Genomic DNA, 17,602 nt, shown 5'->3' on the forward strand with positions numbered 1-17,602 from the left:
GATTAATTATATTTGCTCCAGTTTTGACAAAGAATTTGGACTTTCATAATAATAATAATAATAATAATAATAAGCATTATATATATATATATATATATATATATATATACCTACACACATTGTAATCTGAAAAAGCCAGAGATCACCAGCCAGACACTTGTAAAAGTAACAGTTCTTAACCATGTGACATCTGGAAAGATTTACCCCCTTTATGACCAGGCCATATTTTGCGATACGGCACAGTATTACTTTAACTGACAATTGCACGGTTGTAGAACACTGTCCCCAAATAAAATGTATGTCCTTTTTCTCCCATAAATAGAGCTTTCTTTTGGTGATATTTATGCACCTCTGCGTTTTTTATTTTTTGCGCTATAAACAAAAATGTTATTAAAAAATAATTAAACAATAAAAAAAAAAAAAGAAGCAACATCTTTTTACTTTCTGCTTTAAAACATATCCAAAAAAAAAAAAATCATATTTCTTTATAAATGTAGGTCTATATATTCTGCTACTTATTTTTGGTTAAAAAAAAACAACAAATATACAATAAGTGTATATATTGATTGGTTTTTCGCAAAAGTTATAGCGTCTACAAACTATGGCATATTTTTATATTTTTTTTTTTTACTAGTATTGGTTGCACACAGCAACTTATAGCGGGACTGCAATATTGTGGCGGACATTCTGACACTGACTGACACTTTTGACACTTTTTGGGGACCAGTGACACTAATACAGTGATCAGTGCTAAAAATATGCACTGACACTGTATGAATGACACTGGCTGGGAAGGGGTTAAACATCTAGCGTGATCAAAGGGTTAAATGTGTGCCTAGCCTGTGTTTTTTTGTACCTAGTGTGGTGCTTTTACTAGGAGAGGTAATTGATTTCAGTCCCTGATTTGCGGGGAAAGTAAATACTTCCCTGCTGACAGGACAGAGCTCTTCCTTGTTTACATAGGCAGAGCCCTGTCCTGTGTGTGTTCAAGATGATTGGCGGGTGCCATTGGTAATCTATGCGTAAAATATATTAATAGAATATTAATGGCAAATGCTTTTTTCAAGTTCACATAACATAGCTTTTAATCGGCCAACTGTCTAGTTTACAGCAACTATACGTAAAGGTCCCCTTAGGGGCTTCTGGTTGTGTGCGTGGGAAAGATAAAGTTCTGTGAGTTTTTTGTTTCAATCTGACATTCATATTTATAAACTAGTGTAAAAATAAATAATTAATCTCACCACAGGCAATAACAAGAGGCTACCTCCTATCAGTCCACTGGCCGAAAAATATAACAGGTACTTGGCTACAATTTTCCAAACTCCACCCATTAAAAGTTGGCAAAATGTAAATAATTGCTTATAATATAGCATTTTAGATTTTATGTTATTTCCAAAAGGATTCTAGTTTTGATCATGTGCTATATCGGTATAGGGGACTAACAGGGGAACAAAGCCACACATTAGGAAGTGGAGGGGTCAGAGGAGTTAATTTTATGTTCATTAAGTGAACTATTGCAACTACAGTATGTTGCTAGTTTCTAAACACAGACTCCATAAGTCTTGTTTCTGGTATATAGACTTAAAGGCCCCTTCCACACAAAGGCAGAGGTGGCCCGTCCCCTCTCTCTAGGCCACCCCCTATATGCAATGGATAGATGAATCTATCCATGGCTGCCACAGCCACCCCCAATTCATGCATCTGGCCCCTTTCAGGGCACCAGGTGCATGAATTACAGCAGCCAGTTTTTTTTTGAAGCACCTGATTAGAGCCATAGACTCTAATAGGATTCAAAAATGGGTGGGCTTGGGTTGTAGAGGATGCGTCCAGACCCTAGCTGGGTGTGTTGCAAGGGTGAATGAATATTCGCCCTTGCAACACTGATCCTCCTCTCGGACAATCAGGAAGCGGGTCTGATACCTATCACCTGATTGGTTGAATCCTATTGGATGCCTAGGAGGAGGGGAGGAGAAGAGCCGCTGGCCTGAATGCATGGTCTCTGCCTATGCCTGGATGCCCAGTCCCCGCTAATGCCTGAATGCCTGATCCCCGCCGCCACTCCTCAGATGCCTGGTCCCCACAGATGCCTGGATGCCCGATCCCCACCACCACTCATCAGATGTCCGATCCCCACCACTGCTCCTCGGATGCCCGCGGATGCCTGATCTCAACCGCCTAGATGGGGTAAGTGCTGGTGTACCGACCGCAGACAGTAGATCCACTACTGATCTAAACATAGTCCACTCTGTTTGGAAGAGACTGAAGTGTTTTATACATATCATTATGTGCATAAGGCCGTTCCAATGAACTGGCGGGCAAAGCGTTCTTTTGGAGGAATGAGTCAGGGGATGGAAGACACAAACAGAATCAGATTTTCTTTCTTTATTGTCCATTGATGGACCTGGAAATTGTAGATAATCTTAGACCAATGAGTTATACAGCAGAATGGGACTCTTGAATATAAAGTGTAAAACACCACTCAAGAACCTGGTGCTCATAGAATATGTTAGATTTTATGAACTCATTGTTCATGTAACTTCTGAGCTGACGAGGAAGCCCTGTAAGCTGCTTTGCCTGTGGGAGTTCTGTGGAGGGGATGTGCAAATATAATAGAGACATATCCCAACAGTAATTAAAGCAATCCTTTTTCCAACTCAGTGATTCTGTTTTTTATTTTTTTTTTATTTTTTTCCTGACATGTTGGTGTTATATCTTTTACTTGGATGTTATAAGTTGCACTAGTAAATCCAGCTGGGTAAAACAAAAACTGTGTCTGTCTTAATTTCAGGCTGCAAAGCAACAAAATGTGATTACTGTATTTATCGGTGTATAACACGTACCTTAACTTTAAGAGGGAAGTTTCGGAAAAATAAAAAATACAATTTTAAAATAAGGGTCAGTGCTCTGCAGCCCCACCAGTGCCCATCAATGCAGCCTGATCTATGCCCATCTGCAGCCTCTAATATGCCCATTATTGCAGCCTGTTTAGTGCCCATTTGCAGTCTCTAACATGCCCATCTGCAGCCTCTAATGTGCCCATTATTGCAGCCTGTTTAGTGCCCATCTGCAGCCTCTAATGTGCCCATCTGCAGCCTCTAATGTGCCCATTATTGCAGCCTCATGACCCCCATTCCAATCCTCAATCTCTCTGCCATTGATGTTCTGACCACATGGTATTACTTGACCCTGCATTTGCACTAGTCTGAACTCTACCTCCCTGCAGGTTTCTTTTCTAAGCTGTAACGTTTATTTTTTAAGTTACTTTATCCAAGAGACACATGTGAAGAAAATCAATTTACTAAAGTATGATTTACTAAAGTATTGATTGTAGAGATTTCTGAATGTGTCACTTACAGTATAACAAAATACACCACTAGTCATGTAAGAGGCAACATAGACTTTACTGAATCAAAAAGTAAATAAACTAAAATTATACATTTAGAACAGTAATTTGCTCAAATCAGGATTAAAACTATCAATCTGACACTAAACAATATGCATATTCTACAAAAAATAATTGATACACATCCACCACTTAATGGTCCTGCATTCTATTTTTAGTCATTATTAGCCACTTGCTAACACAAAGTCTGACCACACCAGCAAATAAATAAATAAATAAATTTGGAGATTTGGAAGAGGTTGAGAGCAATAGATGGTATTATTTTGAGCTTAAAATACATACTTTAATAGAATTTTTTTTAACCCCTTGGAGCTGGTTGCCGCTGGCCCTTTAAGGAGTTTGCTATTCCGGGAAGTGGGCTGGGCTTATGGCCACGTGACTGCCGTGATTGGAAAAGTTCAGATCACAAACAGTGATTGGCAACTTTACGTGAGCCGCTGGTCACTGTGTCGGGAGCGGGCAAGGCGTGCACTCTCGGCACAGCACTGTTGGTACTATTGCATGCAAATATGCAGCCGTTTGACACCAAGGCCAGGCCACCGAGAGCCCGCATATTCGTATGCACTTGGCTCAAAGAGGTTACACGACAATTTAGTGTAATTTTAACGGTTTCCTCAAACAGTTATATTCAATGCATGCCTGCGGTAATAATAACTGTCATAATTGCCAGTGTGCTCTCAAAACGTTCAAGTACTCAAATATGTGCTGTAATACATGATCACATGGGCAGAAACTAAGATGGCACCATTCTCGGCTGTAATGGATAGTGCTAAGGCTAAGTTTGCCTACCTCACTTATATGCTTACATGTGGCCATATTGGGTCCAGTCCATGAGGTAGAGAGACCTAGCAGCTCTAGGGTTTTGGTTTTATCTTGTTAGAATAACCCACTCCTACCAATTAAAACTCAGGGTCACCTCATTGGTTCAGAGTTGCCTCCAATTCTGATTGGCTGTAATTTCAAGCCCAGTTAAACATCATGCTTAAACATTACTCTTTGGTGCCTCTGTGTCTGCCTTAAAACAGTTAGCTCTCTTTGATATAACATAAATTTGCATTTCAAGGACTTGCGATCAGGTAGAGCCATTATGTCTGAAATGGCCCTCTATACAAACAATAGGGTAACTCAGTTACTATGCAGACAGCAGATCAAACGCGTTGGTGTATTTAAGATACCAAAAACAGTAAATAGGCCCACCTTATAATACACATGTTCCTATAAGACATAAACACACACACACACACACACATATACATATATATATATATATATATATATATATATATAAAATGATGGGGCATGGAAATTTAATTAGAGTCCTTGCAGTGGTTGCCTGGGAACTCCTTGATATAAATATGGATTTCAAAATCTCCACCACAATAAGAAGGTTTAGTTCCGCTTTAGGAGTCCCACCATAATCGAGCTCCGCCTATTGTTGTCCATTATTACTTCTTTCTTTTGTGTTCCTTTTCTTTTTAGTTGACCTTTTGTTCAACCTCCTCAACTCTTGAAGACACAACTTGTCCATCAATCACTTCTTCTTCAAAGGTTTTCACTTTTACAATTTTGGTTGGATCTAACATGAAGATCAGTCAAGTGCATTAATGAGGATTCTAAGGTCAAAGTTTTGTTTAAAATAAAATCACACTAAAGCTAGGATTTATGGGAGCGAATGCAAAGCTTCCAGTACCAAGGTTTACTAGGTGTATTGCCCTTCCTTGAATCGGTGATTGGTTGATCCAGCCTAACAATGCATACAATATACAACTCAACCACTACAAAGTCTTTTCTCATCCCTTTTGCCAATTTAAAACTTTGGATCTGGTGGCTGAGAGGACCCATAGCAAATGTTAGGAATACTTGCCAAATTACCCCTTTACACGCTTTAAGCAACCTTGACTAAAACAATTATTTTATTTTGACAAAGGCATACATTATATATGAAGGAAAAAAAAGTGCTGATTCCCCCATGCACACATTCAAGGTTGATGGGGGAATCATTCCCACAATGCTATTGTGGTCAGAGAGCCTTCCCTGCTGGTAGAATACAACGATCAGGGTTGCCAACTGTAGCCAGCGGCACTGATTGATCCAGAAAAACACGACAAGTTGGTTGTACACAAGTCAAGCAATAGGTTGAATTGTGTACAACCAGCTAGCTCATGAATGGATCAAAAAAATTGTCTGGTCCCTGCTGAACAAGTCGAATTTCAATCCATGTGTGGCTGGCTAAATTTCCCAATTGTTTTTTTATAAAGGTATACATTTTATGATGGAAACCAAAAACTTGCTAAGGTTCTGGCCTTCGGATTAACTATGTTTCACTGATAGACACCTATTTGTTAGCTAATCCTGGATTCAGCTACTCTTATCTAAGATTAAAGTGGTTGTAAACCCTTACAACCAACTTTGACCTACAGGTAAGCCTAGATTAAGGCTTACCTGTAGGTCCAAGAAATATCTCCTAAACCTACACGGTTTAGGTGATATTTGCCGAAAGACAGGCACTGAGCGCCTCATGGTCAACGACGATATGCCCCGAGTGGTGGCTCCCATGCGCATGTGCGGAAGTGACGTCATCGCGGCTTCGCCGAATGACAGCGGCGGAGCAGCGAGACACACGGAGAAGATGGATGCGCCGGACTACAGGGGACAGCGGTGACTTCGCTGGCTCCTGTGTCAGGTAAGTGACACATAATGGACTACTATGCGATGCATAGTAGTCCATTATGCTTTACCTTTGCAGGGAATCAAAGAGGAAGTAAACTCATCAGGGTTTACTTCCTCTTTATGCATAGACCATCAACTGAGACTTCAATCTTAGCCAGTAGCCATGTTCTCCAAGATAATTCTGTTGGTACAGTCTGCTAAGATCTGGTCTGTAGACAACCAAATTGTCATCTAATTCTCCCAGCTGGCATGTTAAGCTTTTATTACTTTAACTCTATATTTTTTTTATACATTGTTCTCCTAAAAAGACATTACCTATATTAGTATTGGGTTACCTTTAACAAGTTGTATAGAGGATGACTGAGATTCTATTGTGGATGATGCGGAAACTTCTGAGGTTGATTCTGTTGAAAATTTACTGACTGTGGATTCAGTCACTTTGCATACAATGACTTTCGAGTCAGTTGCTGTGGATAAGCTCCGGGAAGAGGAATGACTGTGGGAATAAAGTATCATGATCAACACATCATAATACAGCCGGTAAATGTTTAATGAATCTTATTCCGCGTACACATGACCGGACTTTTCGACAGCAAAGGTCCGACGGAACGAATCCGCCGGACAATTCGATCGTGTGTGGGCTTCATTGGACCTTTGCTGTCTAAAAATCAGACGGACTTTAGAAATAGAACTTGTTTCAAATTTTTCCACCGGAACCAGTTCCTATCGAGAAATCCGTTCGTGTGTATGCTAGTCCGACAGACAAAAACCGAAGCTAGGGCAGCTATTGGCTATGAACTTCCTTATTCTAGTCCGGTCGTACGTCATCACGTTCAAATCAGTCGGACTTTGGTGTGATTGTGTGTGTCCAAGTCTGTTCGGTCAGAAAGTCCGTTGGAACTCCATCAAAAGTCAGTCGGGAAGACCGTCGGACCTAGTCTGCTGGAAAGTCCGCTCGTGTGTACACGGCATAACAAGTTTTAGACAATCATGCAAAGCCTGAATTTAATCTGTACATTATTTGTTTTGTTGAATGTAGCTTGGTATTTCAATTTACACATTTACCACATATTTTGGTGTTGTGACATTCTGCGATAAACACCAAGTGACTTCTCAAGAGTTAATTCCTGTAATTTTAGGATTAGATATCGAATAATGTATTGATGTCTCCAGGTGCCATACATAGGAATACCAACATGCAAACATTTACGAAAGACAGCACCTACTGAATGACCCAGATGGTCCTTCTGTGCAAACTTTATCACACGTTTAATTCATAAAAATCTGATTTTTTTAGTTACTTGTTGTCGCTTGATCCCTAACCTCTGTCTCAATCCTTTGCATAGGGAGCAGCGGTGGAGTTTTTCTCTGTGGACTGATGTCAATACAGGAAGTGACATCATCGTCGTAGACTTCAGAGAATGTTGACTCATTTAAAGAGGAACTGCAGTCTGCTCACATATTTTGTAATAAAAACATCTTTGCCATTCTGAAGCTTCCAACCACTTTGCATATTATTTTATATATACTGTGACAAATATGCTGCAGAAATTTCCCCCGCTAAGTCTGGCTGCATCCATTTTAACTGTGGGCAGCTGAAGCTGCTGCCTGTTTCCTTCCTGGATTTATACAGACAGACAGAGGCACACCTCCAGCTCTGTAGCTCTGATTGGCCCTCTTATGACGCATCCCCCCCTCCCTTCCATGAGAGTGTGAGAGAGAGCTGTGCGTGATGTCATTAGGGTTGCCACTTGTCCAGGATTTACCCAGACTGTTCGGGTTTTGAATGATGTGTCCGGGTTTCAGACCACTTGAAACTCAGACACATTATTCAGACTGGGCTATGGCTTCCCAGCAGGGTTGCTGGCTATAGTTGTCTAACCTGAGAGTGTCTGTTACATACACATACAGGCGGGAGAGGATAGAGGGCTTGATCTGCTCCTCTTCCTCCCGCCCCTATCCCTCTGTGTCTGCCCACACTCCAATCCAATAAGAAAAGGGAAGTGGGGGAGGGACATTTGAAGCCCAGCAGGCGCAGATACATCTGGATGAGACGTGCCAACTGCCAAAGGGTGAATGAGCTCTCCATCCATCCCTGTCTGTGACTAAAGTCTCCCCCCTCCCCCCTTCTTTCTCCTGCCTCTGAGTGAGCACACTAATGTAAATCAGCACCCCTTACATCAGAGCTCCCCTTTACAGAGTTCTCACTGTTTCCTCCTAAATCGGGGTTCCCAGACCGTCCCTTATATCAGAGTACCCAGAGTTCTGAGTTACATCAGTCTGCAGAGTCCCCCTAATGCCCTGTACACACGGTCGGACTTTCTGATGGAAAATGTGGGATCGGAGCATGTTGTTGGAAATTCCTACCATGTGTGGGCTCCATCTGACATTTTCCATCTGAATTTTCCGACATACAAAGTTTGAGATCTGGATATAAAATTTTCCGGCAACAAAATCCGATTGCGAAATTCCGATCGTGTGTAGACAATTCCACGCATGCGCAGAATAAATGACGAGACTGAAGCTAATGGCTTCTGGCTATTGAACTTCCTCTTTATAGTCCCATTGTACGTGTTGTACGCCACCGCATTCTTGATGATCGGAATTTCCGACAACTTTGTGCGACCATGTGTATGCAAGACAAGTTTGAGCCAGCATCCATCGGAAAAAATCAGATGCATTTTGTTGTCGGAATGTCCGATCGGGTGTATAGGGCATTACAGTGTAAGCGAACACTGCAAGTTCAGATGTAAGAGCAAACTCTGCAGATTCAGATGTAAAAGGGAACTCTGTGGATTCAAATGTAAAAGGGAACTCTGCAAGTTCAGATGTAAAAGGGAACTCTGCGGATTCAGATGTAAAAGAGAACTCTGCGGATTCAGATGTAAAGGGGAACTCTCTGGATTCAGATGTAAAGGGGAACTCTGCGGATTCAGATGTAAAGGGGAACTCTGCGGATTCAGATGTAAGAGCAAACTCTGCGGATTCAGATTTAAGAACAAACTCTGCAGATTCAGATGTAAGAGCAAACTCTGCAGATTCAGATGTAAAAGGGAACTCTGCAGATTCAGATGTAAGAGCAAACTTTGTAGATTCAGATGTAAAAGGGAACTCTGCGGATTCAGATGTAAAGGGGAACTCTGCGGATTCATATGTAAAAGGGAACTCTGCAGATTCATATGTAAAAGGGAACTCTGCAAGTTCACATGTAAAGGGGAACTCTGCGGATTCAGATGTAAAAGGGAACTCTGCGGATTCAGATGTAAAAGGGAACTCTGCGGATTCAGATGTAAAGGGGAACTCTGCGGATTCAGATGTAAAGGGGAACTCTGCAGATTCAGATGTAATTCAGAGTGGACACAGTCCCGCTCTCTTCTATGGGGCAATCAGATGGAAACAGACCACCTGTCTGTTTCCATCTGATCCGCCAGATGGATGGGGAATAGGACCACCATCCATCTGTTTTAGGTGGACAGGATCAGATCGGATGGCTGCGGTTGTCAGCGGACATCCACCACTTCGTAGAAGAGACTGGAGGGTCCAGTCAGGTCTACCTGAAAAACCGACAGGTGGACCTTATCGGATCACCTGTGTGAAAGCAGCCTTTCTGTCTCTTTCCCTTGGCAATACAGAGGCAAAACAAAGGGAATTTCAGAAACTATCTAGACTTCAAATGAGCAATTGTTCGAATAATTAATCAGCGAATAGGCAACAGTGATGATATAAGGGGGGCGACAAATGAGAAACTGAAAATATGACAGCATCAAATGGGCAATCATGACGATATGTTTTTATCTAGAGACGTCAGTAGTTGACAAATCCATCAATATAACGTTTTATATTTCTTTGCACTCACTCTAGTTCTCCCTCCAGTAGGTGTCGGTATGTTTCAATTTCCAGTTCTAGTCTGGTTTTGATATCAAACAATTCTCTGTACTCCAGGCTCTGATGTTCTGTGTCTGATCTGATCTGTATTAGCTGCTCCTCTGTTCCACCAATCACAAGCTGGAGCTGCTGGAGCTGTGCTCCATAACGGCTTTCTGTTTCAGCCAGGTTGTCTTCATAGGATCTTTTCTGAAATTTGTTTTATAAAAAAGAATTAGTTAAAGAAATATTAATTCTATAGTTATAAGCTAGTGTTAAAAATGTGACTGGTCTGTCTGTCTGTTCCCCCCCACAATCCAGACATACTGCTCAATAACTCACCTACATTTCAAACTGGGCATGATGAGACTATGGCCCCTTCCACATCAGCGGACTGATCGGTTCCACCTGTCCGTTTTTCAGACAGACCCGATCGGACCCCCATTGTCCTCTATAAGGCGAAAGTCAGCAGACATGCGTCCACTGTCACCCGCTGGCATCCGATCCAATCCAGTAAGGTAAAAACAGACAGGTGGGGTAAGGTGACCAGATTTTTTAACCCTTTCATGACTAAGCCTATTTTTGACATTTGGTGTTTACAAGTTAAAATCCATATTTTTTGCTAGAAAATTACTTGGAACCCCCAAACATTATATATATATATATTTTTTAGCAGAGACTCTAGAGAATAAAACGGCGATTGTTGCAATATTTTATGCCGCACGGTATTTGCGCAGCGGGGAGGGGGGTGACTTTAGTCAACAGTGCTAAAAGTGATTGTAAACAATCATCTTGTACAAAAATCCATTCAATTTAACAACTTGTCGACCAGCCGCCACAGTCGTACTGTTGCAGGTTGGCACGGCTGAGCGAATCGCCATCATTATACGTCGGCTGCTTTAAGAAGCTAAAGGGGGCACACGTGAGGTCTGCCGACCACCCGCGATCACACCACAGAGAGCCAGAATGGGGATCTGTCAATTTAAACAGACAGATCCCTGTACTGTCAGGGGAGGATAGACAGATCGTCTGTTCCTAGTGATTAGGAACAGCGATCTCTCTCCTCCTCCAGTCACTACACTCCCCCCAAAGTTAGAAACATCAACCTAGGGAACACTAAACCCCTTGATCGCCCCTAGTTTTAACCCCTTCCCTGTCAGTGACATTTATACAGTAATCAGTGGCTACTTTTAGCTCTGATCACTGTATAAGAGCCCTTTTACACTGAAAGCGACTGGGGGCTGGTGGTAAAGTGTCATTTTAGCAGTGCTATTCGTCCGCTAGCCGGGCAGTTTTAACCCCCACTAGCGGCCAAAAAAGGATTAAAACCACCCGCAAAACATCACTGCAGCGGTGGTTTGCCGGCGGTACGGCGGCACTGCCCATGTCGCAGCCCTGCTAAAAATCACAGGTCACCGGCATTACTAGTAAAAAATAAATAAGTCATAAAAATGCCATAAATCTATCCCTATTTTTTAGACACATAACATTTGCGCAAACCAATCAATATACGCTTATTGCGATTTTTGTTTACCAAAAATATGTAGAAGAATACATATTGGCCTAAACCAATGAAGAAATTAGTTTTTTTTTTAATTTTGGGGGATATTTATTTTTTCAAAATGGTTCCTCTTTTTTTGTTTATAGTGCAAAAAATAAAAACTGCAGAGGTGATCAAATACCACCAAAAGAAAGCTCTATTTGTGGGAAAAAATTACATAAATTTTGTTTGGGTACAACATCGCACAACCGCGCAATTGTCAGTTAAAGCGACCCAGTGCCATATCGCAAAAAATTGCCTGGTCATTAAGTAAGCAAATCCTTCCAGTCCTTAAAGTGGTCCACCCCAAAAAAATAAAAAAATAAAAGCCAGAAGCTACACATGCTGCAACTGCTGGCCTTTAATAATAGGACACTTACCTGTCCTGGAGTCCAGCGATGTTTTCGTCAGTTTTCTGATGCTGCTGCCGCCATTGTGGGTAAGTGAACCCAGCAGTGTAGCCTTACAGCTTCACGCCGGGAACCCTACTGTGCATGCGTAAGGCCCAGCTCCTCTCTCCTACTGGCCCGGCCACAGGGGGAGGAGGAGGGAGAAAGGGGGGAGCTCTGCGGTGATGTCATGGGCCACAGCCCGGACTCCCGGAAGAGGGACAGGTATCCTGTCCCCCCTACCCCCGAAAGGTGGCAATTGTGGCACTGGAGGGGGAGAGGAGACAAATGAGTGGAAGTTCCACTTTTAAGTGGTTAAAATAGAAATAGAAGGCAAAACATTTCTATATAGAAATAAAAAATGTCAATACCCTTTTTCCGTTATAAGTGATCACATATTCTCTGTTCTCAGCTGCATATGAGCTAGGGGAGGAGAAGCTGCAGCACACTGAACTTCCCAATGACTTTGCAGAGGTGGGGGAGTGTCAGGACAAGTCTGATCATTGGAGGAGAGTATAACTATAGAACTGACCACTTTCCTGCTTAGTGTGGTCAGTTTTTCATAGGAAAACAGGGGGATTGGAAGGAACACCAGTGATTTCACACATAGGAAGCATTACAAAGAGAACAGGAGACTTTTTCATAAAAGTATACAGTGCAGCAAACACATGTTAGGAATGTGTTGGGCTTACATATTCTTTAATGCAGTGTCTCTAAACCTAAATTGTAAAAAAAATAACTTATAGATCTAAATATCACAGCAAAATCTACACACATCTACATAGATTGACCCCCGTGCTGAGAGAAAGAGAGAGGTGAAGGGGAAACAAGAACGTCCATAAGTGCCTGATGTCCTTCTATCAACCCATGAGGTCATTGGTTGTAAGGAAGCTGCCATCTGGCCTACATGGTGCCCAAGGTTGTAATGTTGCACAATAAAAACTTGTGGCTTTGCGTTACCAGGAAAAAAAAAATGCCAAGCCTGATCCACCTGCCGCCACCTTGTTGACAGTTTTTGGCCATTTTTAAGAGATTTTGGCAAGGTACCTTCTGAAGAACCGAGAAGGCACCCCAGGGAGCTACAGCACCATGGTTATAGAAGGCTGCTTTAATGATAGCTATTCTGATCGTATTTTTGCAGATACCTCATAAACAGTTTTGGCTATTTACAACAGTGGTCATCAACGCTCTCCTCAGGGCCCACTAACAGGCCAGGTTTGCAAGATAACTGAAATACATGACAGATGATATCATTTGCTGCTCAGTGATTGCAGTATTCTAGTCTGCATCTCCCCAAGGTAATACATAAAACCTGGCCTGTTAGTGGGCCCTGAGGACAGGGTTGATGACCACTTATTTTACCACTTATTTTATGTATGGTACCCTAAATTGTATTGACAGATACAGTATCATTTACTTCCTTAATAAAATCGAACCTGAAGTTCACAGGGGGTATGAGTGTATGGGTATGGGCTTATGGGTTGTTTCCTGTTTGCTACACCATTGAAGAAGCTCTTATTGTCCATCAGTAAACCACCATGTCAGGAGATATGCTTTGGTGTTAATAAATAATAAGTTTTTCTTGGCTGATTAAACACGATTTCTATGTAGATGTTTATATTATTGTTTAAATTTACCATTGTAAGCAGAGACTGGAGCTCAGTCTCTAATGCTTGGAAGGAACGTCTGAGGTCGAAGATCTCACTCTTGCTTGACTGCACTTGTTCCACACCAGCTGAAAGATCCTTCTTCAGCTCATTACTCTAAAATAAAAAAATAAAAATCTTGTTCATTTCTTATGGTCTTATTTAAAGCATTAGTAAAGGAAGATATTCCTGCGCCAAGTCAGGGTAAAGGTAGATGGTGTACTGCTGCACACACTGGGAGGGAAATATCTGAACCCGGGGGAATAGTAAGTAAAAAAGAAGTAGTGGTGCGCTGTACTACGGTGGGATATGCCTATCACAGAGGGCAATATACTAAATCCACAGTTCGTAAAGTACAAAATAAAGTTTAAGGTAAACTGAATAGATACACACACACACAGCATATATGTGAATCTGTGCAACATATTAAAGTAATAATAAATAGTATAAATCATCAGTATAGGATATATAAAAAAATCTAAAATAAAATATATAAATTCCAAAGTGCAGCGTGTTGCGATAACAGAAATCGCATAAAGTGCAAGTGCTCTAGTGTGATGCACGTAGGCAACCCTTCAAATATACACAGAAATATTGTGACAAGCAATGCTGGTGTATTGAACAAATGTCCGTTCCAAGTGAAAAGTGCTGCGATTCTTCTTATAATCGCACAGAGTATGGATGCTTCAACATAATGATTTGTGAAAAATGTGGAAATATTGCGATGAAAGGGGCAGTGCTGCTGGTGATGGGGGATATATGCTTCGTGGTTCCGTGTACTCTGATGATGGGTCTCCCCTTACCTTACCGCTGTAAGGTAAGGGGACCCCTGATGAAGTCACGTGACCCGTGACGAACACGCGTCGGGACACTAAGCTACCGGAAGTGACGTAGACCGAGCCCGCAGCTCGTTTGTACATTGCCTGTATACACTCTGTGTTTGTGAGTATTTTAATTTTCTTTGAATAAAAAAAATCTGATTGTTTAACCACTTCCCGACCGCCGCACGACGATGTACGTCAACAGAATGGCACAGGCAGGCATAAGGGCTTACATGTACGTCCTTGCCTGCCCGCGGGTCGGGGGGCCCGATCGGGCCCCCGCCCGGTGCCTGCGGCGGTCGGTATTCGTTCGGGAGCGATCCCGGACGAGGGGACGGCCATTCATTCATGGCCACCCCCTCGCGATCGCTCCCGACGAATGAAAATGCTCCGTGACATCATTTCCTCTCCTGTAATGTAAACACAGGAGAGGAAGTGATGTAATCTCTCCTCCGTGTCGGTATTTTTCGTTCCGACACCGAGGAGAGAGGATCGGTGAGTTGCACCAACACGACACTACACAGTAGAACATGCCAGGCACACTCACACCCCCCCGATCACCCCCCCAATTACCCCTGCCCCCCAGTCACAGTGACACCAATGTCATTTTTTTATTTATTTTTTTGCATTGGTGTCATTTGTGACTGTAATAACTGTTAGGGCAGTTAGGGTTAGCCCCCTTTAGTTCTAATGTACCCCCCTAACCCCCCCAATAAAGGTTTAACCCCGTGATCACCCCCCGTCGCCAGTGTCACTAAGGCTGGGTTCACATTGCAGCGGTTTATGAGAACGAATGTGATTCGCACCGCACTGCAGTGCAAATCACATCCGATCTCTGTGCGATTCGAGTTCAGCCATACAGATAGTATGGCTGAATTCGCATCGCACCCGCCGCAAATTCGCACGGGACCCTTTTTTTGGCCCGCAGCAGAATCGGATCGCATGGGTGTTCACACAATGCGATCCGAGTTTGCAGATCGCACTGCGATATGCGAACTGATCTGGGGGTGTCATTAACATTTCACTGACACTCCCAGCAGTTCGCATAGGGCAGTGTGAACTGCCGCCGGGAGGCATGCGATGCGGGAACCCGCCGCGGATTCGTGGCGTTCCCGCATCGCTCCAGTGTGAACCCAGCCTAATAAGCGATCGTTTTTCTGATCGCTGTATTAGTGTCACAGGTGACGCTAGTTAGGCAGGTAGGTATTTAGGTTCGCCGCAGCTTTTTATAGCGCCAGGGACCCCCATATACTACCGCATAAAGCCCCCTGATTGCCCCCTAATTAACCCTTTCACCAGTGATCACCATATAACTGTTACAGGTGACGCTGGTTGGTTAGTTATTTTTTTATAGTTTCAGGGCACCCGCCATTTATTACCTAATAAAGGTTTAACCCCCTGATCACACGGTGGGTGTCATTTGTGACTGTAATAACTGTTAGGGCAGTTAGGGTTAGCCCCCTTTAGTTCTAAGGTACCCCCCTAACCCCCCCCAATAAAGGTTTAACCCGTGATCACCCCCCGTCGCCAGTGTCACTAAGGCTGGGTTCACATTGCAGCGGTTTATGAGAACAGATGTGATTCGCACCGCACTGCAGTGCAAATCACATCCGATCTCTGTGCGATTCGAGTTCAGCCATACAGATAGTATGGCTGAATTCGTGTCGCACCCGCCGCACCCGCCGCAAACTCGCACGGGACCCTTTTTTTGGTCCGCAGCAGAATCGGATCGCATGGGTGTTCACACCATGCGATCCGAGTTTGCAGATCGCACTGCGATATGCGAACTGATCTGGGGGTGTCATTAACATTTCACTGACACTCCCAGCAGTTCGCATAGGGCAGTGTGAACTGCCGCCGGGAGGCATGTGATGCGGGAACCCGCCGCGGATTCGTGGCGTTCCCGCATCGCTCCAGTGTGAACCCAGCCTAATAAGCGATCGTTTTTCTGATCGCTGTATTAGTGTCACAGGTGACGCTAGTTAGGCAGGTAGGTATTTAGGTTCGCCGCAGCTTTTTATAGCGCCAGGGACCCCCATATACTACCGCATAAAGCCCCCTGATTGCCCCCTAGTTAACCCTTTCACCAGTGATCACCATATAACTGTTACAGGTGACGCTGGTTGGTTAGTTATTTTTTTATAGTTTCAGGGCACCCGCCATTTATTACCTAATAAAGGTTTAACCCCCTGATCACACGGCGGGTGTCATTTGTGACTGTAATAACTGTTAGGGCAGTTAGGGTTAGCCCCCTTTAGTTCTAAGGTACCCCCCTAACCCCCCCCAATAAAGGTTTAACCCCGTGATCACCCCCCCTCGCCAGTGTCACTAAGGCTGGGTTCACATTGCAGCGGTTTATGAGAACGGATGTGATTCGCACCGCACTGCAGTGCAAATCACATCCGATCTCTGTGCGATTCGAGTTCAGCCATACAGATAGTATGGCTGAATTCGTGTCGCACCCGCCGCACCCGCCGCAAACTCGCACGGGACCCTTTTTTTGGTCCGCAGCAGAATCGGATCGCATGGGTGTTCACACCATGCGATCCGAGTTTGCAGATCGCACTGCGATATGCGAACTGATCTGGGGGTGTCATTAACATTTCACTGACACTCCCAGCAGTTCGCATAGGGCAGTGTGAACTGCCGCCGGGAGGCATGCGATGCGGAAACCCGCCGCGGATTCGTGGCGTTCCCGCATCGCTCCAGTGTGAACCCAGCCTAATAAGCGATCGTTTTTCTGATCGCTGTATTAGTGTCACAGGTGACGCTAGTTAGGCAGGTAGGTATTTAGGTTCGCCGCAGCTTTTTATAGCGCCAGGGACCCCCATATACTACCGCATAAAGCCCCCTGATTGCCCCCTAGTTAACCCTTTCACCAGTGATCACCATATAACTGTTACAGGTGACGCTGGTTGGTTAGTTATTTTTTTATAGTTTCAGGGCACCCGCCATTTATTACCTAGTCTCACTAGTGTACCCCTAAATTTAGGGGTGTCTACTTTCCAAAATGGTGTCATTTGGGGGGGGTTTGTGCCATCTTGGCATTTTATGGCCTTCAAAACTGTAACGCCCTTAGAAAGCCTGAAGGCGGTGCTTGGTTTTCGGGGCCCCGTACGCGGCTAGGCTCCCAAAAAGTCCCACATATGTGGTATCCCCGTACTCAGGAGAAGCAGCAGAATTTATTTTGGGGTGTCATTTCACATATGCCCATGGCATGCGTGAGCAATATATCATTTAGTGACAACTTTGTGAAAAAAATAAAAATA

At 43.5% G+C, this 17,602-nt stretch overlaps 1 protein-coding gene across 2 annotated transcripts in view; it reads right to left on the reverse strand.

Moving 5' to 3' along the window:
* Positions 1-3,382: 3,382 nt before the first annotated feature.
* LOC143935769 (keratin, type I cytoskeletal 47 kDa-like) overlaps positions 3,383-17,602 on the reverse strand; it is a 31,776-nt gene continuing 17,556 nt past the window's right edge. Inside the window, exons 5-8 of one of the 2 annotated variants that reach the window (XM_077459876.1) lie at positions 13,504-13,629; positions 9,930-10,147; positions 6,409-6,569; positions 3,383-4,958 (exon numbers count right to left, since the gene is read on the reverse strand). In XM_077459876.1, the coding sequence (XP_077316002.1) occupies positions 4,879-4,958; positions 6,409-6,569; positions 9,930-10,147; positions 13,504-13,629 (585 nt within the window). In that variant the 3' untranslated portion in view covers positions 3,383-4,878. Of the gene's footprint in view, positions 4,980-6,408; positions 6,570-9,929; positions 10,148-13,503; positions 13,630-17,602 lie in introns of both variants that reach the window. The other variant, XM_077459875.1, reaches the window with a different exon arrangement.

The sequence above is a fragment of the Lithobates pipiens genome, unplaced genomic scaffold (assembly GCF_037356315.1).
Source record: "Lithobates pipiens isolate NorthernLeopardFrog02 unplaced genomic scaffold, aLitPip1_a1.2 Scaffold_28, whole genome shotgun sequence".
In the NCBI taxonomy this organism is placed as follows: Eukaryota; Metazoa; Chordata; class Amphibia; order Anura; family Ranidae; genus Lithobates; species Lithobates pipiens.